Source organism: Ambystoma mexicanum, chromosome 6q (assembly GCF_040938575.1).
Source record: "Ambystoma mexicanum isolate Mex_15411 chromosome 6q, UKY_AmexF1_1, whole genome shotgun sequence".
Lineage (NCBI taxonomy): Eukaryota > Metazoa > Chordata > Amphibia > Caudata > Ambystomatidae > Ambystoma > Ambystoma mexicanum.
The window spans coordinates 739985986-740005071 of record NC_090937.1 but is presented as its reverse complement, the minus strand read 5'-3'; the positions used below and the strand labels follow the sequence as shown (position 1 = coordinate 740005071).

The 19086-nt window shown below is 42.5% G+C and overlaps 1 protein-coding gene across 2 annotated transcripts in view; it reads left to right on the top strand.

The window, feature by feature from the left end:
* IQCM (IQ motif containing M) overlaps positions 1-19086 on the top strand; it is a 1823621-nt gene that overhangs the window by 703293 nt on the left and 1101242 nt on the right. For both annotated transcript variants that reach the window (XM_069631255.1, XM_069631254.1), the window contains exon 3: positions 1191-1491. In XM_069631255.1, the coding sequence (XP_069487356.1) occupies positions 1242-1491 (250 nt within the window). In that variant the 5' untranslated portion in view covers positions 1191-1241. The remainder of the gene's footprint in view (positions 1-1190; positions 1492-19086) is intronic.

Here is a 19086-nt window from a genome sequence, read left to right as displayed (position 1 = left end):
ACTTCCCTTACAGCACCTGGTACCCGTGTTCCTGACCCTTTGCACCTGTGGCCTCAATAACTGGTGAAGAAGTATATTATTCCTTCTTTCACTGGTGCTTGGGGACGGAGGTACCCATAGACATCGCAGAGGTTTCGTTGTGACAAGAGGTTAAGGGGACTTAAAGGGGGTAAACATCCTTATTTTTAATGCTGTGAGGCAGCAAATCAACCTATGGGTTGTGATTACGGTGGGGGGGCGCAGAAGATATTCTTTGTCACCTAATTCCTTTGGTTTGATGGAGGGGGGGCCCACAGATGTCCGTGCCCAGGGCCCCAAAAGTGCTTAAGATGGCCCTGTCTTTTCTGAATGTGCCAAAGACGCTAAAGGTCCTTGTGCACAGGTCTTGCTTTTCATTAATCCTGACAAATTACCTATGTAAACGGTACCTGTGGCTTGGGATTCTTCTTGCAACGTGGTGAGCCCACTGTTATAAAGTTATACATAGATTTATTATGTCATATACCCCCTGCCCCATTCCAGCCTATGGTAATCTTAGGTTTACTACTGGATGCTCGAATTTATCAAATGCTTTTCAAATATGTTCCCCCTTTTGTCTACATATTTGCTGATCAGATCCTGCATAGTGAATCTATGGTCTGTGGTTCAGTGTTTGGGTAGGAATCTTATGTGAGTATTACGTTGAATGTTATTGCTGATTATTAAGCTCAGTGTTTTTTACTCTGCTGTCTCTTCACTGATGGTAATGGTTAGACAGTAAGTGGTCTCGACCCTGCATTCACACTTTTAGAGTGCAAGGCTTCCAGTGCCATGAGCATAAGCTGCAGTGTTGGCTCTTTGCATTTCACTGCCATCATGTCCCGGCTTGGATGCAAGTGCAGATCAAAAGACGGGTATCGGGCACCCCACTGCCCTGGACACCACAGCTCTAATTCCCTCAGCAGGCAATTCAACATTATCTGAATTTACCCAGCTCCACAACGTTCAAGATCACCTGCTACTGTGTATTGCTTTTTGGAAATGAAGTGGTACCTGTTCAATTACTGTGTTTATAATTTTTTTAAATTTTTTATAAATGACAGCAATATGGGCTAAAGAAATGCAAAATCATACGCACAATTGTTATCAAAAGACTACATTTGACTTAAGTTGATCAGTTGGATTCAATCAACCATGTGTTTTCCATACAGCAATTTGATTAAGCCTATCCTACCCTGCAAAGCAACACGTTCTCCATCACCATGCAAAGGATATCTGTCAGCGCGCCTCCAAGGAGAATTTCAGCATATGGTGTCAAACAATTGCAAAACAATGAATCCCAACTGCCCTTTCCTAGTGTCTCGTTGAAACAAAACACAGCCCAATTTACTGCAAGAGCGGGCACTGGCAAGTGCTACACTTCTAAACGGCTGCAGAAATCTACCGTGTCAGCTGCCAACAATACAAGGAGACAGAGCCAGCAGACTAATGCCTGTGGTGCTTCAAAGGAAGGTAAGCAATATGAGCTTTCTTTGAAATTTAAATAACTGATTTTAAGGTACTTATTTTGTCTCACAACATAAACCCAAACTGTAGTCTATGAGGAAAAGGAACACAGCATATGCTTTAATATGTCCTTAGTAAATCAGGAAGGCTTAATTTTTCCTGTTGGTAGATTACTTGCAGACATATAATACTTTTTAGGAATATTCGGGTTCTAAAAATCAGATGATAGTGACATAACTACATTATTTGAGACATACGTTATCAGAAGATTAATTGTATGTTTTATTGGCTGGTATTTTATATGAAGATAACTTATTATTAAGATCTTTTTATTGCATACATAGTTACAGTATTTCTTGAATTACTCTGCTTCACTTTTGCAAACTGATCTGTGGAAAACATGCACAATCCCTATTGATGTCATCCTATTTTGATTATTAATTTTGCCCCAAATAAGACCCAGTGCCATCCTATATATTTGAGGTGAGAATGAGTCTGTCACCGTATTAGGCTCCAGGATCCACGAAGGTCCAGTCCCGAGATTTGAGTTTGAAGAGGGGAATGTGATTGAAAAAACAGTCCTGATTTTAATGGAAGGAAATGATGAAACTGTCCCTTGATGTAAAAAATATTTATTGACAAACTGTTACTAAATAAAACATAGAAACGATTTTAGCAGTGGGGAAAGGGAGATATTTATTCACATTGTTTCTGGCCCCTATTGATGGCTTTGTAAACATAAGAAAAGGAGAACTCGGATTTCTTGATAAGAGGATATTGGTGTGAGTAGACTTTACATACAGAAAAATGCCCTTGTTGCTATCCACAACAATTGTGATTGGTCCAAATGGCAAGTAACCTAATCATGGTACTTATACCACAAATATAATTCCGGTTTCAAAATGTGCACTCGCCACTAGCCAATGGCTACTGATAATGGGCTCTAAGTGAGGAAGAAATGTGTTGTGTGCATGTGGAGAATTTAGGGGACTAGGGAGTTTGTATGCTTGACTAGTAGCTTGTAAACTGAAATTGTTAACTCTGAATATATATTCATATGCTCATGCAAGAATATATTTTATTCAAATATCTTTATAACAGATTGACTAAACATTTAGTTTGCTGTTCAACATCAAATTATAGCTGTCGTTTTCGTCAATAACAGAAAGTAAGGCAACTAGTAACTTTAACCTACTGACAACATAACTTAACACTAATGACATTAAATACAATTAATATGATAAGTGATCCAAAATATATATATATGACTGGATGGAAGAGGCACACTCTGGTTCCCTGCACAATTCAGCTCTACAGCTACTGATGTTCTCCTCTGACCAGTTTCTGTGCTTATCACGTCATCAGAGTGGCAGTTTCTCACGTCATCAGAGTGGCAGTCTCACTTGCAGCAAAGAGCCAGCGCAGGTGTAATCAATCAATGTTAATTCTGCTGCAAGGAAGTATGGTAGTTATAATCATTACGTTTTCAGGGAACTTGCTTGCTCCCAAACACCCACAGTGGGGGAGGGAGGGGAGTAGCCCACAGTGTGGCCCATATCGACTTGGTACAGCACCCTACAGGGCCCTGGAGCTTTTACCCTCCAGAGTATCTTAAACATAAACAGCACTGGATTGAAGGGGCGCACTTTGGTTCCCTGCACAATTCACCTCCACAGCTACTGATGTTCTCCTCCGACCAGTTGCTGTGCTTATCACATTATCAGGGAGGCAGTCTCACTTGCAGCAAAGAGCCAGTGAAGGTGCTATCAATCAATGTTGAATCTGCTGCAAGGAATTATGGTAGCTGTAGTCATTAGGTTTGCAGGGAACCTGCTCACTCGCAAACACCCACAGTGGGGGTGCCGGGAGGTAGCTTACAGTGTGGCACTCAAAAGCAACCTGATGACTACAGCTACCAGAAGTCCTTGAAGCAGAATCAACACTGATTGACTACACCTGCACTGGCTGTTTGCTGCAAGTTGCGACTGCCTCTCTGATGCCATGATAAGCACAGAAACCGGTCGATGGAGTACATCAGTAGCTGTGAGGTGAATTGTGAAGGAAACTAGAGTGTGTCACTTCCATCCTGTACTGCATATATATATGTTCACTGAAAAAACTTTGTTAAAGGGATGTTATGATTAAGTTGCACTAACAAAAACCTATGAAATTCAGTGAAAAAACGTTGTTAAAGGGACGTTATGGTTACAAGTAAAACCGAAAAACCTGTGAAATTCGCCAGTTTTGGTACGCTAAGCAACCATAACTTGCTCAATCTCCCTGCACTGCTAAGACTAACACCAAGGACATTAAAGATGACATCACAAATGTCATTGATGACATCACTGATGACTTCACATATCTGTCCCACTTCTTTTTGTTCACTGATATATGTATGCCATGGGATTTTATTCACTTATAGAGACAATTTTACAAATTCAAAGGTGTTACGTGTGTACACATTAACATTGTTGCATGTTGATAAGGCACTTTCCTTAGGATTTGGCCTCAGTTCATGGTACAAATACATGGGGAAATAAGCAAACCTCAAACACACAATACTCCAATATTATGTTTTGCTCAGATGAGTACATTCTTTAATACATTAAGTAGTTCATGATAGATCTCCCGATCACCCCTGACATTTTGTTACTGATATTATAAACACAACCCCTTTTAGGGACTTTTTATCACAATTAATTTCATATATGATGTCAACAATGATGTCATCAATGCCATTTGTGATGTCATCTTTGATGTCCTGGGAGCTAGACTTAGCAGTGCACAGAGTTGGCGCAAGTTATGGTTTCTTAGCAGGCAGCCTCAGAATGAATGGTGCCATTCCGGGCCGCCTCATTACGAGGTCTGCAGCCGGTCCCGCTCAGGACATCTGGTCAGACCAGGCGTCCTTAGCGAGACCCGCTAGCAGACCAGGATGCTAACAACGGGCCCGTCATTAACGGACCCGTTGTTAGCATCCTCTCCTTTCCCATTGAGCCCTATGGGGGCTCAAATGGGAATGGGCATGTACCGGGTCCAGGTCCGGCAAAAGGGATTTACCGGGCCCTCCAAGGTCGGAATGGCCCGGTAAATCCCCTTTCGCCAGACCCGGACCCGAGTTTGGAGGTAGCCATGCCTTATTAAGGGCATGGCTACCTCCAAACTTGTAATGAAGCCCATTGTACTGAATTTAATTATTTCTTTTCACTTTCACAAAAACTGCTTCAAAGCATTTTAATGTTTTCCACAAACATCTGATTACCCACATCAGTTAGATGAACTCCATCTCGCTGAAAAATGTTGCCCCTATCAAATTTAATGTTCTCATTATAATGATAATGATGTGTTATTTATATAGGCCTTTATCCAAAGCGCTTTACAGAGCACATATTTACATACAATATCACCGAACCGAAATTGGTACTCATTTATCGACCTTGGAAGGATGAAAGGCTGAGTTGGCCTCGCCAGGATTCAAACCTGCGACCTGCAGATTACACTCAGATCGCAGCAGCGAGCGCTCAATCCACTGAGCTATCTTAAACAATTTCATGCCACCATCTCAAACAAAAGCACACGCAGCTTCATTGACGTTGTGCCTCGCTTTTTCCATTTGCGGACCAAAGGAACTGGAACGCATCCACAATTATCTCTGCACAATGCGTGAAAAAATTATTTTTGAATTGGGGAGCATTTCTTTCAACTTTCCCAATGTGCCCTTCATTACAAATTGCAATGAAATTTCAGTCACGTTCCCCAAACTGTTCCCACCACAATGAATGATAATGTCTGGATGTTTCAATTGAACCATATTTGCACAAAATGGGTGCAAGTCCACCCACTTCATGTCTTGCACTCCATACCAGAACACTTTCAGAGAATCCAAGATTTTTGGCTATTCCACAATGCTCAGCATATACCTTCAACCAGTGGACCCAAGAGTTCCCCAAAATCCAAATACTCTGCCTGCTGAAAGACATTGCCATGGCCATTTTCAATCCCAACACAACTCCTACTAAGAAAACTCCTGCTACCTTCTCTTCCTCTGCACCACACCGAGGAAACCTAATTGGCTGATCCCCCATGTCCATTGGCCGAGCGGCTTGCGTGATGTCCGCGGACATGCAACGTGTTCGCTGATTGGACGGCGTGGTGCGTGAAGCGCATCAGATTTTCTGTGGTGCCCTCCATCTTGCATTCGCGGACGACCGCGGACAGCACGGTGAAACTTGGATTAATAATTGTATTTAGTGGAGTGTGTTGGTGTGTAAGAGTGTTTGGGGAGGGTGGGGGAGTCTGAGATAGGTTCAATGTTCTCTTTTTTTTATGTGCTAGACGCTTTTGTTGTGTTCGATTTTTCTGCGGACAACACGGCTGTTCTGAAATGTTCGTAAATAAACAGAATGGATTCGGTGTCAAATTGAAAGTGTTCTTAGAAGACTCGTGGGGTCCTGGAATGTTCGCAGGGGGTGTCCTGAAGACGTTGTCTGTATTGTTAGTTGTCAAGCTGAAAGTGTTCTAAGAACACTCGCAGTGTCCTTCGTACATAAATAAAATGGGGGTGTTCTGAGGACGTTGTCCGTATTGTTCACTGGCAAGTTGAATGTGTTCTAAGAACACCCGCGGTGTTCTGAAATGTTCGAAAATAAACAAAATGGGAGTGTTCTGAGGACGTTCTCTGTATTGTGTGCCTGGTTAGCTGTATCCAATGAGGGAATGGCACAGAGAATGAAGTGGAAATGGTAGAAGGGCTGTCTAAGAGTAATGCGGTCTGCGGATAGGGTGTGCTACATCTGGGGTTTTCCAGCAAATCCAGCATGGAAAGAAGACTGTAGGGATCAGCCAATCAGATGTTGAGGTTGTGGATTTGTGTTCAAAGAGACTGTGTGTAGTGAAGATGGCAGAAGTGGAGAAAGTCAGGGTGTTGGTGCTCGGAGATATGTTTGTGCATGGTTTACAACAGTATGCTCAATGCAGGCATGTTGCAAAGAATTTTGATGTTAAAGGAGTGGAGGTGGTGTGGAGCACTGTGCCCGATTGCAATGTACAGGGAATTGTACAAGTTTGTGAAGATATGGGCAGGATCAACAGTCCCCATGTGGTAGTTTTGCACTATGGTGCTTTCCGTTTGGCCTATGTCAGTGCCCCTACTTTGTTGGCAGATTTGGAACACTTGGTTCAAGCAGTAATGAACATCCTTCCAAATGCCAAAGTATTTTTTTCTGGATTAGTACCTAGGGCAATATGGGACACTAGTTCAGTTTTTTGTCCTCAGCAAAACAATGCTAGGTGTGTAATCAACCGAGGCATGTGTGCCTTCATGCTTAGAGCTGGTATGTTCTTCTGTAATAATGAGAATATTGATTCCAGTAATGCTGTTTATTTTAAAGAAGATGGTATTTCCTTAACTTTTATGGGAAATGCCATTCTGTTTTGGAATGTAAGGGTTGCTTTGGAGAAGGTTATGTGAAGATTTTAGGAGTAAAATAAGAAAAATAAAAGAAAAAACAAAATAATCAGTGATGTCATCAATGACATTTGTGATGTCATTTTTGATGTCATGGGTGTTAGTGTTAGCAGTGCACGGTGGCGCGAGTTATGGTTGCTTATCTTACCATAACTGCCGAATTTCAGGGGTTTTTCGGTTTTACTTTGAACCATAACGTCCCTTTAACAACGTTTTTTTACTGAATTTGATAGGTTTTTAGTAGCGCAACTTAACCATAACGTCCCTTTTAACAAAGTTTTTTCACTGAATTTCATAGGTTTTTAGTAGCGCAACTTAACCATAACGTCCCTTTTAACAAAGTATTTTCACTGAATATATATATATATATATATAAAAAATAAAAAGAAAAGCTGGTTAAAGCTTTTGGGCGGCACTCTCATCGTTAATAAAAGTCAGCCAGATGAAAAGAAAGGATCTCCGTCATACGTCCTTTATTTTTCAAAACACGGTGGACAAGCAGTTCAGGAGAAGACAAACAATTACGCGTTTCACCCTTGCAGGCTTCGTCAGATTGTAAACATGGAAAACAGGTTTCTCTTTTTCAACATTTTACAAGTGAAGTTGTCCTTCTTTACTTTCCATTGAATTGTATATTTAAGACCATTCCTTGTTTTCATGGGTGCCATGTTGGAAGTGTCTTTTGTGGCTGATATTATTCTTTTATCCATACATTGTACACCCATTTGGAGTCAGATCAAGTATATTATAAAAACATCTTTACTGATCTGCCTTTTTTGCAATTGCGTGCCTTATGCCACATGTTTTCACAAAACTTGGATTGCGCCAAAGTTGTAGTTATACAACATTTTTGTTGCTAAAGTGCATAGTGCTTTAATAAAGTGCATGGTGCTTGCAATTTATTTTCCCAAAACTTGGATTGCGCTAAAAGTATAGTTGTATAACATTTTTTTGCTAAAGTGCGTAATGCTTTAATAAAGTGCATGTTGCTTTTAATATAAAAGCAATGTCACATCAATGTTGATATGTTTTTTGCAGTTGGTGCCAAAAAGTTTCGATTCACATGTTATTTGTTTTCACCATATGGAGATGTTACTAAAATGCATATTGCTCATAATGATATCTTATTGCGGGTTGCACAAACCAATTTGAATTGTCATATATTCGTATTCACCATCTGATGGTGTTGATAAGGTGCGTAGTGCTTGCAAAATCCAGACAAAGTCATATTGGCATTGATATATCATACAGTTGGTAACTGAAAATCTGGACTATGATGTTATGTGTTATCATAAGATCTTTTGTGAAAGGGAGTATTTCGACATACATTAATGTTAAAAAAAGGTGCAAAGTGCCCTTCCAATTGATATCACATTAATTGGACCAACGTGTTGGCTATTTTTCCAGAAATCATTTGTGCAAAAGAGTGTTTTTGCTTGTAACAATGTCAGTAAAGTGCATAGTGCTTACAAATTTGATGATATATGATTTGTGCATTCCGCAATAAATAAACTTACATATAATGATGCCAATAAAATACATAATATATTTAGACAATCTCATTTGGCCACCATTCGATTTTTTATTTTTTTTGGGATTTGAGGCACAAAAATGTTTAAAAATGCTTGATTTTTGCAATTCAATGGCTATTCAATCCCAAGATCAAAAAGGGAAAAGGGGAATTAAAAATAGACTATTCAATATTAAGAGAAACCTGTGATCATCTTATCTAATGCAATATGTTAAAAAAGCTCCTTACATGTTAAAAAGTATGTAAAAAGTATGTGCAAAAATGTTATGAAAAATGATCAAATTCAAGAAATGATGTTATCGTATCTTATTTCCAAGCAAAAAACAATTGTTGTATTACAGCAAATTAATCCCAATGTTATCTAGTCTCCCACAAAGGTATAGAGTTCCTCATCTTTGTTGTGGCCTCCTGGGTTTGTTGATTGATAATCAGTGATGTATTTAAATTCAGTTTGTCTCAGTCTTCGTTCCCTATTACCACCTCTTGGGTGTGGGGAAATCTTGTCTAAGTATTTAAAAGATGATATGTCTCCATTGTATTTTCCTTGAAAAGGTTTAGCGATGTCATGGATACTAGACTAGGTGACATTATCAAGTTGCCCTCATATCCAGTTCATGGTAGGCAGGAGGGAAGACAGGTAGGAGCATTATGGGTGAAAGCATGGAGAGCAAAAACAGGGTTAATATCCATGTCAGCCAATGAAACCCCCTGCGGCCATAGAATAACATGAGACTTCCTGGTCCACTAGCATGGACCCCTTTTTGGCCAATCCAGAATTAATGCAACGCTCTAGTCTTTGGGCGAGGCTCTCTATAAAAGCCACGCCCAAAGAACAAGACTTGCTTCGTGTGTTCCTCTGTTTCATCGAGCACGCGCTTACCTGATCCCAATCTCTGGAGTCTTCTACGGCTTTTCCTGCAGTTCCGGCTCCCGGATGGGCATTCATCTTCGCTACTACGAGCTCCGCATCTGAAAGAGAAAGAACAGAAGCATTAGTACAGCGCCAGTTTTCTACTCACCTTTCTGCGGCTTTCCGACGGTGTCGGCAGCTTCATCCTTCACTCGCGGACCTTCTGATCTTCACAGCCCATCGGAGTTACAGGTTTTCTGATCTTCACCGCCCGTTGGAGTTTCTTTTGGCAACCTGCAAAGGAAAAAACACAAAAGAAAGACGCGTTAGTCTTTATAGACACTCAGTGAGCAAGATGCGCAAAGACAATACAAACCTGCACTCCTTCCTTGCTAACCAAGTGAAGCAACTGGGAAATCCGAGGACATTTGGACATTATACTCAACAGAATCGCAGCATTAAGGGTCCAGTGAAGTAACTGGCCCTGGAACATTATTCTGGACTTTTGAACGTTTCCAACAACCAACAAGGGAAGCGGCGGTGCCATCTTCTCAGCAGCACCACCACAACAAGCAGTAAGAACAGCTTCAAGTCAGCACGGCAACCATCCTGCCCGCACCATAATGCCCCTGCAGAGCCAGGACGGAGAGCCCACCTTCCTAAACCATGAGGTGAGCCCCACTTTAGACACAGCGCTTGAACCCAAGGGAGTCTCGAGGGAGGGTCTCTGGGTCTGGGCACTATTATAAACCCATCCATTTATCTTACAGGTAGAACCCCAGGTGAAGGGAGAAAGAGTTGGTTTCCGGGTGACGGGAGAGCAGAGCAGAGGTCGAAGGAATCCATCGCTCCTGCAGAGACTCAGGTGAGCGTGACAGAACATGAAGCCAACCTTAAACACCTCCGCCTGAGCGATGGAGACCTCAGAGGTAGATCAACTGTCACAGTTATTGGGGGAACTGAGGGCCAAGGTGCATGCAGCTCGTTCGGACACAAGCACCTTAAGGCGAGAATTGGCAGTGAACAGGGATAAAACGGATGAGATAGCTCGCCAATTACTACAGACCCAAGCGGGTATGGCTCCATTGCCAGGGGGTGCCACGGCACCGCCGTCTACACCACCCCAACCCATAGCAGCACCAGTACAAGTAGTCCTTCCTGGGAACATAACCCTGGCGCCCTCAGAGAGGTTCTCAGGGGAGCCCAGAAAATTCAGCACTTTTATGAATCAGTGTCGTCTACACTTTCTGTATAAGCCAGGGCTGTTTCCCACTGATCAGTCTAAAGTGGCCTCTGTGTTGTCATACTTGGGGGGACAGGCAGCGGATTGGTCCGTACCATTAGTCAATAGGGACGATCCATTACTTCGAAATTTTGTCAGCTTCCAGTGTGAGTTGGAAAAGCTTTTTGCCCGCAGTACACAAGGACAGGCCTTGGATGATGAGTTATTATCCCTACGACAAGGGAATCAGGATCTTTTGGCTTACGTAGCAACTTTCAATCGCTTGGTAGCCGAAACAAATTGGCCTGAAGAAAAGCGAACAACTCTTTTTTACCGAGGCCTAAGGGTGGAGCTTAAAGACGCCCTGCACAAGTAGTTAACCCACCCGAGGGGTGTGCTGAATACATAGACCTAGCACTCCAGCTAGATCACATTTGCAAAACCGGAGAGCTGACCGCTCACGCTCTGAGAGCAGAACATTCTATATGCGGCCCAAGGAGATGTCAGCTCGCCAGTTCATGGAAGCACATCCTGAACCTATGCAATTAGGGGGAGTTTGAGGGCCCCTTACTAAAGCGGAACATGATAGAAGGCGGCAAGAGCAATTATGTCTGTACTGTGGGCAATCCGGCCACTTTCTTCGTAACTGGCCGGCTAAACCGCCCCGAAAGACTGTTGGGGCTATGGATGGAGCAAAGGAAGCAACCGAGGCGGAAAACTCCAAAACCCGGCAAACTTAGAGGTTGGTTTGCCGAGCGCAACTAAGTCTCCCTCGACCTCCCATTTCACCATTCCGGTGACCATAGTGGACCAGCGCCAGCCTTCCAGGTTACACGCACTAGAAGCTTTTGTGGATAGTGGAGCCATTGGGAATTATTTGGATATAGAGACAGCCGACAGAATTGGTTTACCAAGCCGTACCAAGGAAATCATAGACAATGTAACTGCTGTCGACGGAACTCAGCTGCTGTTAGGACCGGTTACCCGTTGCACCACCAAGATCTTAATGCTCTGTCAAGAAGGGTATAAGGAGGAAATCTCATTTGATCTGATTTCGGCGCCACAATTCCAAATGACCCTTTGCATACCTTGTCTTGAGAAACACAACCCGCTTATAGACTGGTGTAGTAGGTCATTAACCTTTTCCAGGGGCTGCAGACACTGTTACGAGTCAGGTCGATAGCAGGTGCAGCCTATATCAGCATCTCAGAAAACACTCCCTGTGTTGGGGATGTTGGGAGTTTTACCCCCCCGAATACCAGGAATACCGAGATGTATTCGCCAAAGAACAGGCCAATGTTCTGCCCCCGCATCGTTCTTACGACTGCCAGATAGACCTGGTACCAGGGGCAATAGTTCTGTGTAGCCGCATATATGCCCTGACGGAAGGAGAAAACGCCCATCTCAAAGCCTACTTGGACCAATACCTCGCAAATGGTTTCATCCTCCCTTCCAAATCCCCAGCGGCCTCTCCTCTCTTCTTCATCCCGAAGAAGGAGGGGGATCTTAGAACGTGCATCGATTACCGTGCGTTGAACCAGGTCACGGTGAAGAACTGGTACCAATTACCTCTGATACCCGTATTGCTCGACCAAGTACGTCAAGCGCAAGTGTTCACGAAATTGGATCTTCGAGGGGCCTACCACCTGGTGAGTGTTAAGGAGGGTGATGAATTGAAGACCGCCTTCCGCACCAGGTACGGCCTCTATTCTATGAGTATCAGGTAATGCCATTCGGGTTATGCAACACAACGGCGGCGTTCCAACACTTCATGAATGATGTCCTATGAGAACTGCTAGACGTATGTGCCATTGTGTACATAGACAACATCCTCATTTATTCAGCTACCGTACAAGAGCATATATCACATGTACGGGCGGTTCTCCACAAGCTGCGCGAAAACCACCTCTATGCCCAGCTTGAGAAGTGCTTTTCCATGTCACCGAAGTTGAGTTTTTAGAGTTCGTCTTGTCTCCACAAGGGATTCGAATGGACAACAGGAAAGTGGAGGCAATTCTCACTTGGCTTTCACCTTCGTCTCTAAAGGGAGTGCAGAGCTTCCTAGGCTTTGCGAACTTCTACCGACGCTTTATACCAGGATTTTCACATTTGATGCATCCTATCACCACCCTCTTACGCAAACATCGGAAATTTGAATGGACACCCGCAGCTGAAGAAGCCTTTGGAGCTCTTCAGAGCAGGTTCACATCAGCCCCTGTATTACAACACCCACAACCAGACCTCCCTTACATCGTGGAGACCGATGCTTCAAGTTGGCCATGGGAGCGGTCTTGTCCCAACGGAACCCTGATACCGGTCATCTACACCCTGTAGCTTTCTGGTCGAAGAAATTCTCACCAGCGGAATTAAATTATGCGGTTACGGATAAAGAACTGCTTGCGATAAAGGAGGCCCTCAAGGAATGGAGGCATTATCTACTCGGAGCCAAACATACTATTACCATAATAACGGACCATCGGAATCTTCAGTACCCTAGTTTCGGCTATTCCTATCAGAATATGATTTTGTGATCACTTACCGGCCCGGAGTAAAGAGCGGAAAGGCAGACGCTTTATCGCGCATTGGCAAAGGGGATCAAGCTTACAGAACTCCTGATCCGGTGGACATCATCCCGGGGAACAAGATCCTAGGTCTGTGTGGGGATGATTCTTCGTGGGAGGCATTCAAGCAGAAGATAAAGGACAGTCTACCCATAGAGGAATTACAAACATGGAAAAAAAAGGGGGTGAACTTTGCCATCAAGGATGGTTTACCATGTTACCAAGATCGCCTCTATCTTCCAACACGTACCCTGCGAGAAGAAGTGCTAGTTAATTACCATGATTCACCAATGGAAGGTCATCCTGGGGTGGGAAAAACCATTGAAAAGATTGAAAGATCTTACTGGTGGCCCAATTGGCGACAAGATACCCACAATTTCGTCAACTCATGTCGAACATGTGCTCAAAATAAGGCCTCAAGAAAAAAACCCGCTGGCTTACTGCAACCACTGGCCATACCACCCACACCTTGGCACACAGTATCGATGGACTTTATCACGGACTTGCCTCCCAGTTCCGGATTTAACACCATCCTTGTGGTAGTAGACCTATTCACCAAAATGGGCCACTTTATTGCCCTAAAAGGCATTCCATCAGCTCAGGTCTTGGCTCAAGTTTTCCTCCATAACATTGTGAAGCTACATGGGTTTCCATCCATATTAATCTCCGACAGAGGGAGCCAATTTGTGTCACGATTCTGGAAGCATTGTTGTTCGCTGGCCGGAATGGAAATCTGGTTGTCCACCAGTCACCACCCACAAACAGAGGGTCAAACAGAGCGTACCGGCCAAACTCTGGAGCAATACCTCCATTGTCTATTACACCAGACAGAACGCTCTTGGGAAGAAATCCTGTGGATGGCTGAATACGCATACAATAATTCAATACATACCTCCACAGGCATGACGCCATGTTACACTCTTTATGGCCGCAACCCGAGAACTTCAACATACGACCCACCTAAAGCAATTGAGATGCCTGCCATCGAAACCTTACATGAAAGAATCTCACAAGCTAACAAAGATGCAGTAAGACACCTTGAGGCAGCCAAGGACACACAGAAAACGTATGCTGACCACCATCGACAAAAGGCCCCTAACTATCACGCAGGAGACTCAGTATGGTTAGCGACAAAGTATATAGCGTTGAAGGGTGCCAGGAAATTTCAACCTAAATTCTTAGGCCCATTCACCACAGAAAGTGTAATTACTCCTGTCGCCATGAGATTGACTCTACCTCCATAAATGTGCATACATCCAGTTTTTCATGTTTCTTTATTGAAACCTGTGCAGCCTGGGACTAGTACACAAGCTCCGCCAGACCCCATATTAGTAAAAGGGGAGGAACCAGAATATGAGGTCAAACAGATACTAGATTCTAAAATGGTGCGAAAAACCTTGTATTATTTAGTGGACTGGAAGGGATATGGCCCTCAAGGTCATGGGAGCCAAGTGAGAACATTCATGCCCCTCGGTTATTACTCAAATTCCACAAGAACAATCCCACCAAGCCTGGCCATGGAAACACACATTTAGGAGGGGTCTTGAGCGGGAGGACTGTCATGGGTACTAGAATAGGTGACATTATCAAGTCGCCCTCATATCCAGTTCATGGTAGGCAGAAGGGAAGACAGGCAGGAGCATTGTGGGTGAAAGCATGGAGAGCAAAAACAGGGTTAATATCCATGTCAGCCAATGAAACCCCCTGCGGCCATAGAATAACATGAGACTTCCTGTTCCACTAGCATGGACCCCTTTTTGGCCAATCCAGAACTAATGCAACGCTCTAGTCTTTGGGCGAGGCTCTCTATAAAAGCCACGCCCAAAGAACAAGACTTGCTTTGTGTGTTCCTCTGTTGCATCGAGCAAGCGCTTACCTGATCCCAATCTCCGGAGTCTTCTACGGCTTTTCCTGCAGTTCCGGCGCCGGGCTGGGCCTTCATCTTCGCTACTACGAGCTCCGCATCTGAAAGGGAAAGAACAGAAGCATTAGTACAGCTCCAGTTTTCTACTCATCTTTCCACGGCTTTCCGACGGTGTCGGCAGCTTCGTCCCTCACTCGCGGACCTTCTGATCTTCACCGACCGTCGGAGTTACGGATTTTCTGATCTTCACCGCCCGTTGGAGTTTCCTTTGGCAACCTGCAAAGGAAAAAACACAAGAGAAAGACGGGTTAGTCTTTAAAGACATTCAGTGAGCAAGATCCGCAAAGACAATACAAACCTGCACTTCTCCCTTGCTAACACAGTGAAGCAACTGGGAAATCCGAGGACATTTGGACATTATACTCAACAGAATCGCAGCACTAAGGGTCCAGTGAAGTAACTGGCCCTGGAACATTATTCACCACCACAACAAGCAGTAAGAACAGCTTCAAGTCAGCACAGCAACCATCCTGCCCGCACCATAGCACCCCTGCAGAGCTAGGACGGAGAGCCCACCTTCTTAAACCATGAGGTGAGCCCCCTTTAGACACAGCGCTTGAACCCAAGGGGAGTCTCGAGGGAGGGTCTCTGGGTCTGGGCACTATTATAAACCTATCCATTTATCTTACAGGTAGAACCCCAGGTGAAGGGAGAAAGAGTTGGTTTCCGGGTAAGGGGAGAGCAGAGCAGAGGTCGAAGGAATCCATCGCTCCTGCGGAGACTCAGGTGAGCGTGACAAGCGAGGGGGTAAGTTGGATCTCTATTGGATTTCTATTCTTAATAGCTCAGAGGTGTTGCAACACCCGAAGTTTCACTTCTAACTTAGTGCTTCCAATATACCAAAGATTGCAATCACATGTGATTGCATAAATAACATAAGTTGTTGACCAAGTGATATATTTGGTCATTGTTACTTTCCTCTGAATTCGTGGATGTATGTAATGCTTTAGAGACACCCCATATTTACAAGCCTTGCATTTTGTGCATTTGTAGAAACCAACTTGATTATTCGCTTACCATTGGGTTGTAGATGGTATACGAAGAGTATTGGCGATAATTCTGATTGTAAAGATTTTGCTTTTCTGAATGTCACACTGGCATTCGTTTGAACACATTTTTTGATATCTGGATCTCTCTGTAACAAAGACCAATGTTTGGCAAGAATTTTCTGAATTTCTTTGGCCCTGTTATTATAGGTTGTAATAAACCGTATATTTTCAGATTTAGTTTCCTGTGGTCTCAGTTTGCTTTTCTCTTTGTTTTTTCTTAAGATATCCTCTCGAGTTTGTTTGGCACATTGGTTGAATGCGCTATTGATTGTCAATTTTTGTAGCCTCTTGCCTCAAAAATTGGCCGCCGTTATAATTGCATTTTCTTCGAAGGTTTTGTTCTCACTGCAATTTCTTTTCATTCTCAAAAATTCACCATACGGTATACTATTTTTTAGGCATCTTGAATGTGCACTTTTTGCATGAAGTAATGAATTAGTGCTAGTGGGTTTGCGATAAGTCTCTGTTGTAATTACTTCATTTTTTAATTTATCTTGATGTCTAGAAATACTACTTCTGTTGGATCATGTTGCTCGGTGAATTTGAGATTGCTGTTCTGTGCATTTAGAACATTGAAGAAGCACATCCATTCTGTGTCACTGCCTTCCCACATTATAAATAGATCATCAATGTAGCGACACCATAGGGCCACTTTGTTGGTGTATATATATATATATATATAGGGTTCCTGCTACTGCTTCTCAATAAGCATATTCTCTTTTTTACCCTGTCTAGCAAATGCCATGCATTGCTGCATTCATCACCTGCTCTCATGAAGCAGCAAACAATTGCAATGCTCTGCACTACAACATGTTTCTATTTACGATCATTGTGATGAAAGTAAAACAATGTATATGTACATGTATAGCAGCACTGTGACACTGTTTAATAAAGTATGGGGAAAGCACATGAAATAGATCTGTACGCAATGTTTAAGTGACACTTAGCATCTGCCAGTTTAAAATGTTGCCAGCACATGCATACATCCCAACATCACCCATTCCAATGCATAGGTGCTTCTTCAGTCTTTCATTTTTCCTTTGCATTCTGTCACTTCCAATTCCACTTCTCCGGTTATAAAACTCAAACTACAAGTCCCAGAATGCAAAGAAAAAAAGATGACTGAACTTCAAGATTCTAAACTGTGACATGTCTATCAAATATACATATACAATGCTGTGCTTTTTTGGAAGCATGTTTAAGAAAGTTAAAAAATGCATATCTGCATTTACAGCAGCACTGTGTCACTTTTTCATAAAAGAAAGTAAAATAAAATAAAATAGATTTATACACCATGTGTAAATGTCATCCAGTGTCTGCCAGTTTAATATATTGACAGTACATGTATACTTCGTAACATAACCCATTCCAATCTTCAGCTACTTACGCAGTCCTACTTTTTTCTCTACGTTCTGTGACTTGTACTCCAACGTTCACAATGGGAAACGTTGAACTACAAGTCCCAGAACGCAAACAGAACATCTAGCACTACATAAACACCTACAGATTATAATGTATTATGTTGACAAGTATGCATATACTCATAACATATTAAACTTCCACACACTGACTGCAATTTAAAAGTGTACTACAAATCTTTCCATTACCTTTTCTTCTCTTTTACAAAACGCCACAGAGCTTCTATAAATGGACCTGCGTATTTCTTAACTTTCATGAAAATGCTCCTAAAAGCAACCACCTTTAACCGTCCACCAATTGTATTAACTTTTTCCCCACCACTCCTCCTTTCTTTATAAACATGAACCTTGCTTACTAAAAGTCTTTCGCCATTACTACATATCCCCACTAACTTTCTTTTACAATTACAGGAAAGAAGCACACCACTGAAATCAACAGGTGTATGTATATAGTTACAGCAGCACAGTTCCACTATATATATTACCCTAGACTACTGTTTTCAAACCAACATTTCTTTCACTGTAGCCCATTATATTCCACCATTCACACTCTTACTATCCCCATCTATACACCACCATTGCAAGACACACTTTGTCCTCAAAACAGCACAATCACCCTACCAATTCCATCACTACCTTACTTACTCACTAACCCAACACCATCACACCTCTGTAGACTCTTACTCTCACAACCATCCCAACCACACCTATTATACCACCTCAAAATCAAACAGTACTCTATTCATCGCTACAATCACACCACACACCCATGCACCATACATGCATATACATTGCACAACTTTCCAACTCAACCTTTCTCTTTTCCCAACAGACACAACAAAATACATATTAAACATCAACTCTGTAGAAAAGAAAGAAAAAGAAGAGTAGATTAGACTAAAACAACACCATATAGTCATCCACCTCTAAAACAATGTATAGAAAACATTAAAACAGAAGACCTAGTAACCTCACTAAACAAAACTAAACCAGCCACGACTAAAGAAGGTAAGGCCCCCACTTCCAAAAACAAAAAGTAAAAAATGATGTACAAATAAAAGCAGATCTACTAACAAACCTAATCCTCTAGCTACAATTGTTAACGTAGTCACAGTAAAGCAATCCAAAAAAATGATGTTACAGAAAATGTTCCACCGTAGAGTTCTTCACAATCTTATGAAAACATCTGAAGTGTCAGGATCTACATTTATAAACTACTGCAGGAGACTCATCCTGCAAGCTCTAACTGACAGCGCTTTCCTACTAAAGAGAACATTGTTTATCAGAATGAAACCACTAAATTAATCAATACATTACAAAAAGTACTTCTAAACATGCACAATGTCAATATAGAGACCTTTTCAAACTTCTGTGATGGTGAATGGATTCACACAAGCAGCACAGAACCATACTTCAATCAAGAAGCTTGTGAACAATTGCCATTGACAATAATTGTTGAGAGTATGAAATGGTGGAACAAACCATTATGGCAAAGAAACCCTTATAGAAATAAAGTCCCCAAAAAGCTTTGAACAAAATGCTCCTTTCACCCAAACAAACCATCTGGTATACAAATGGA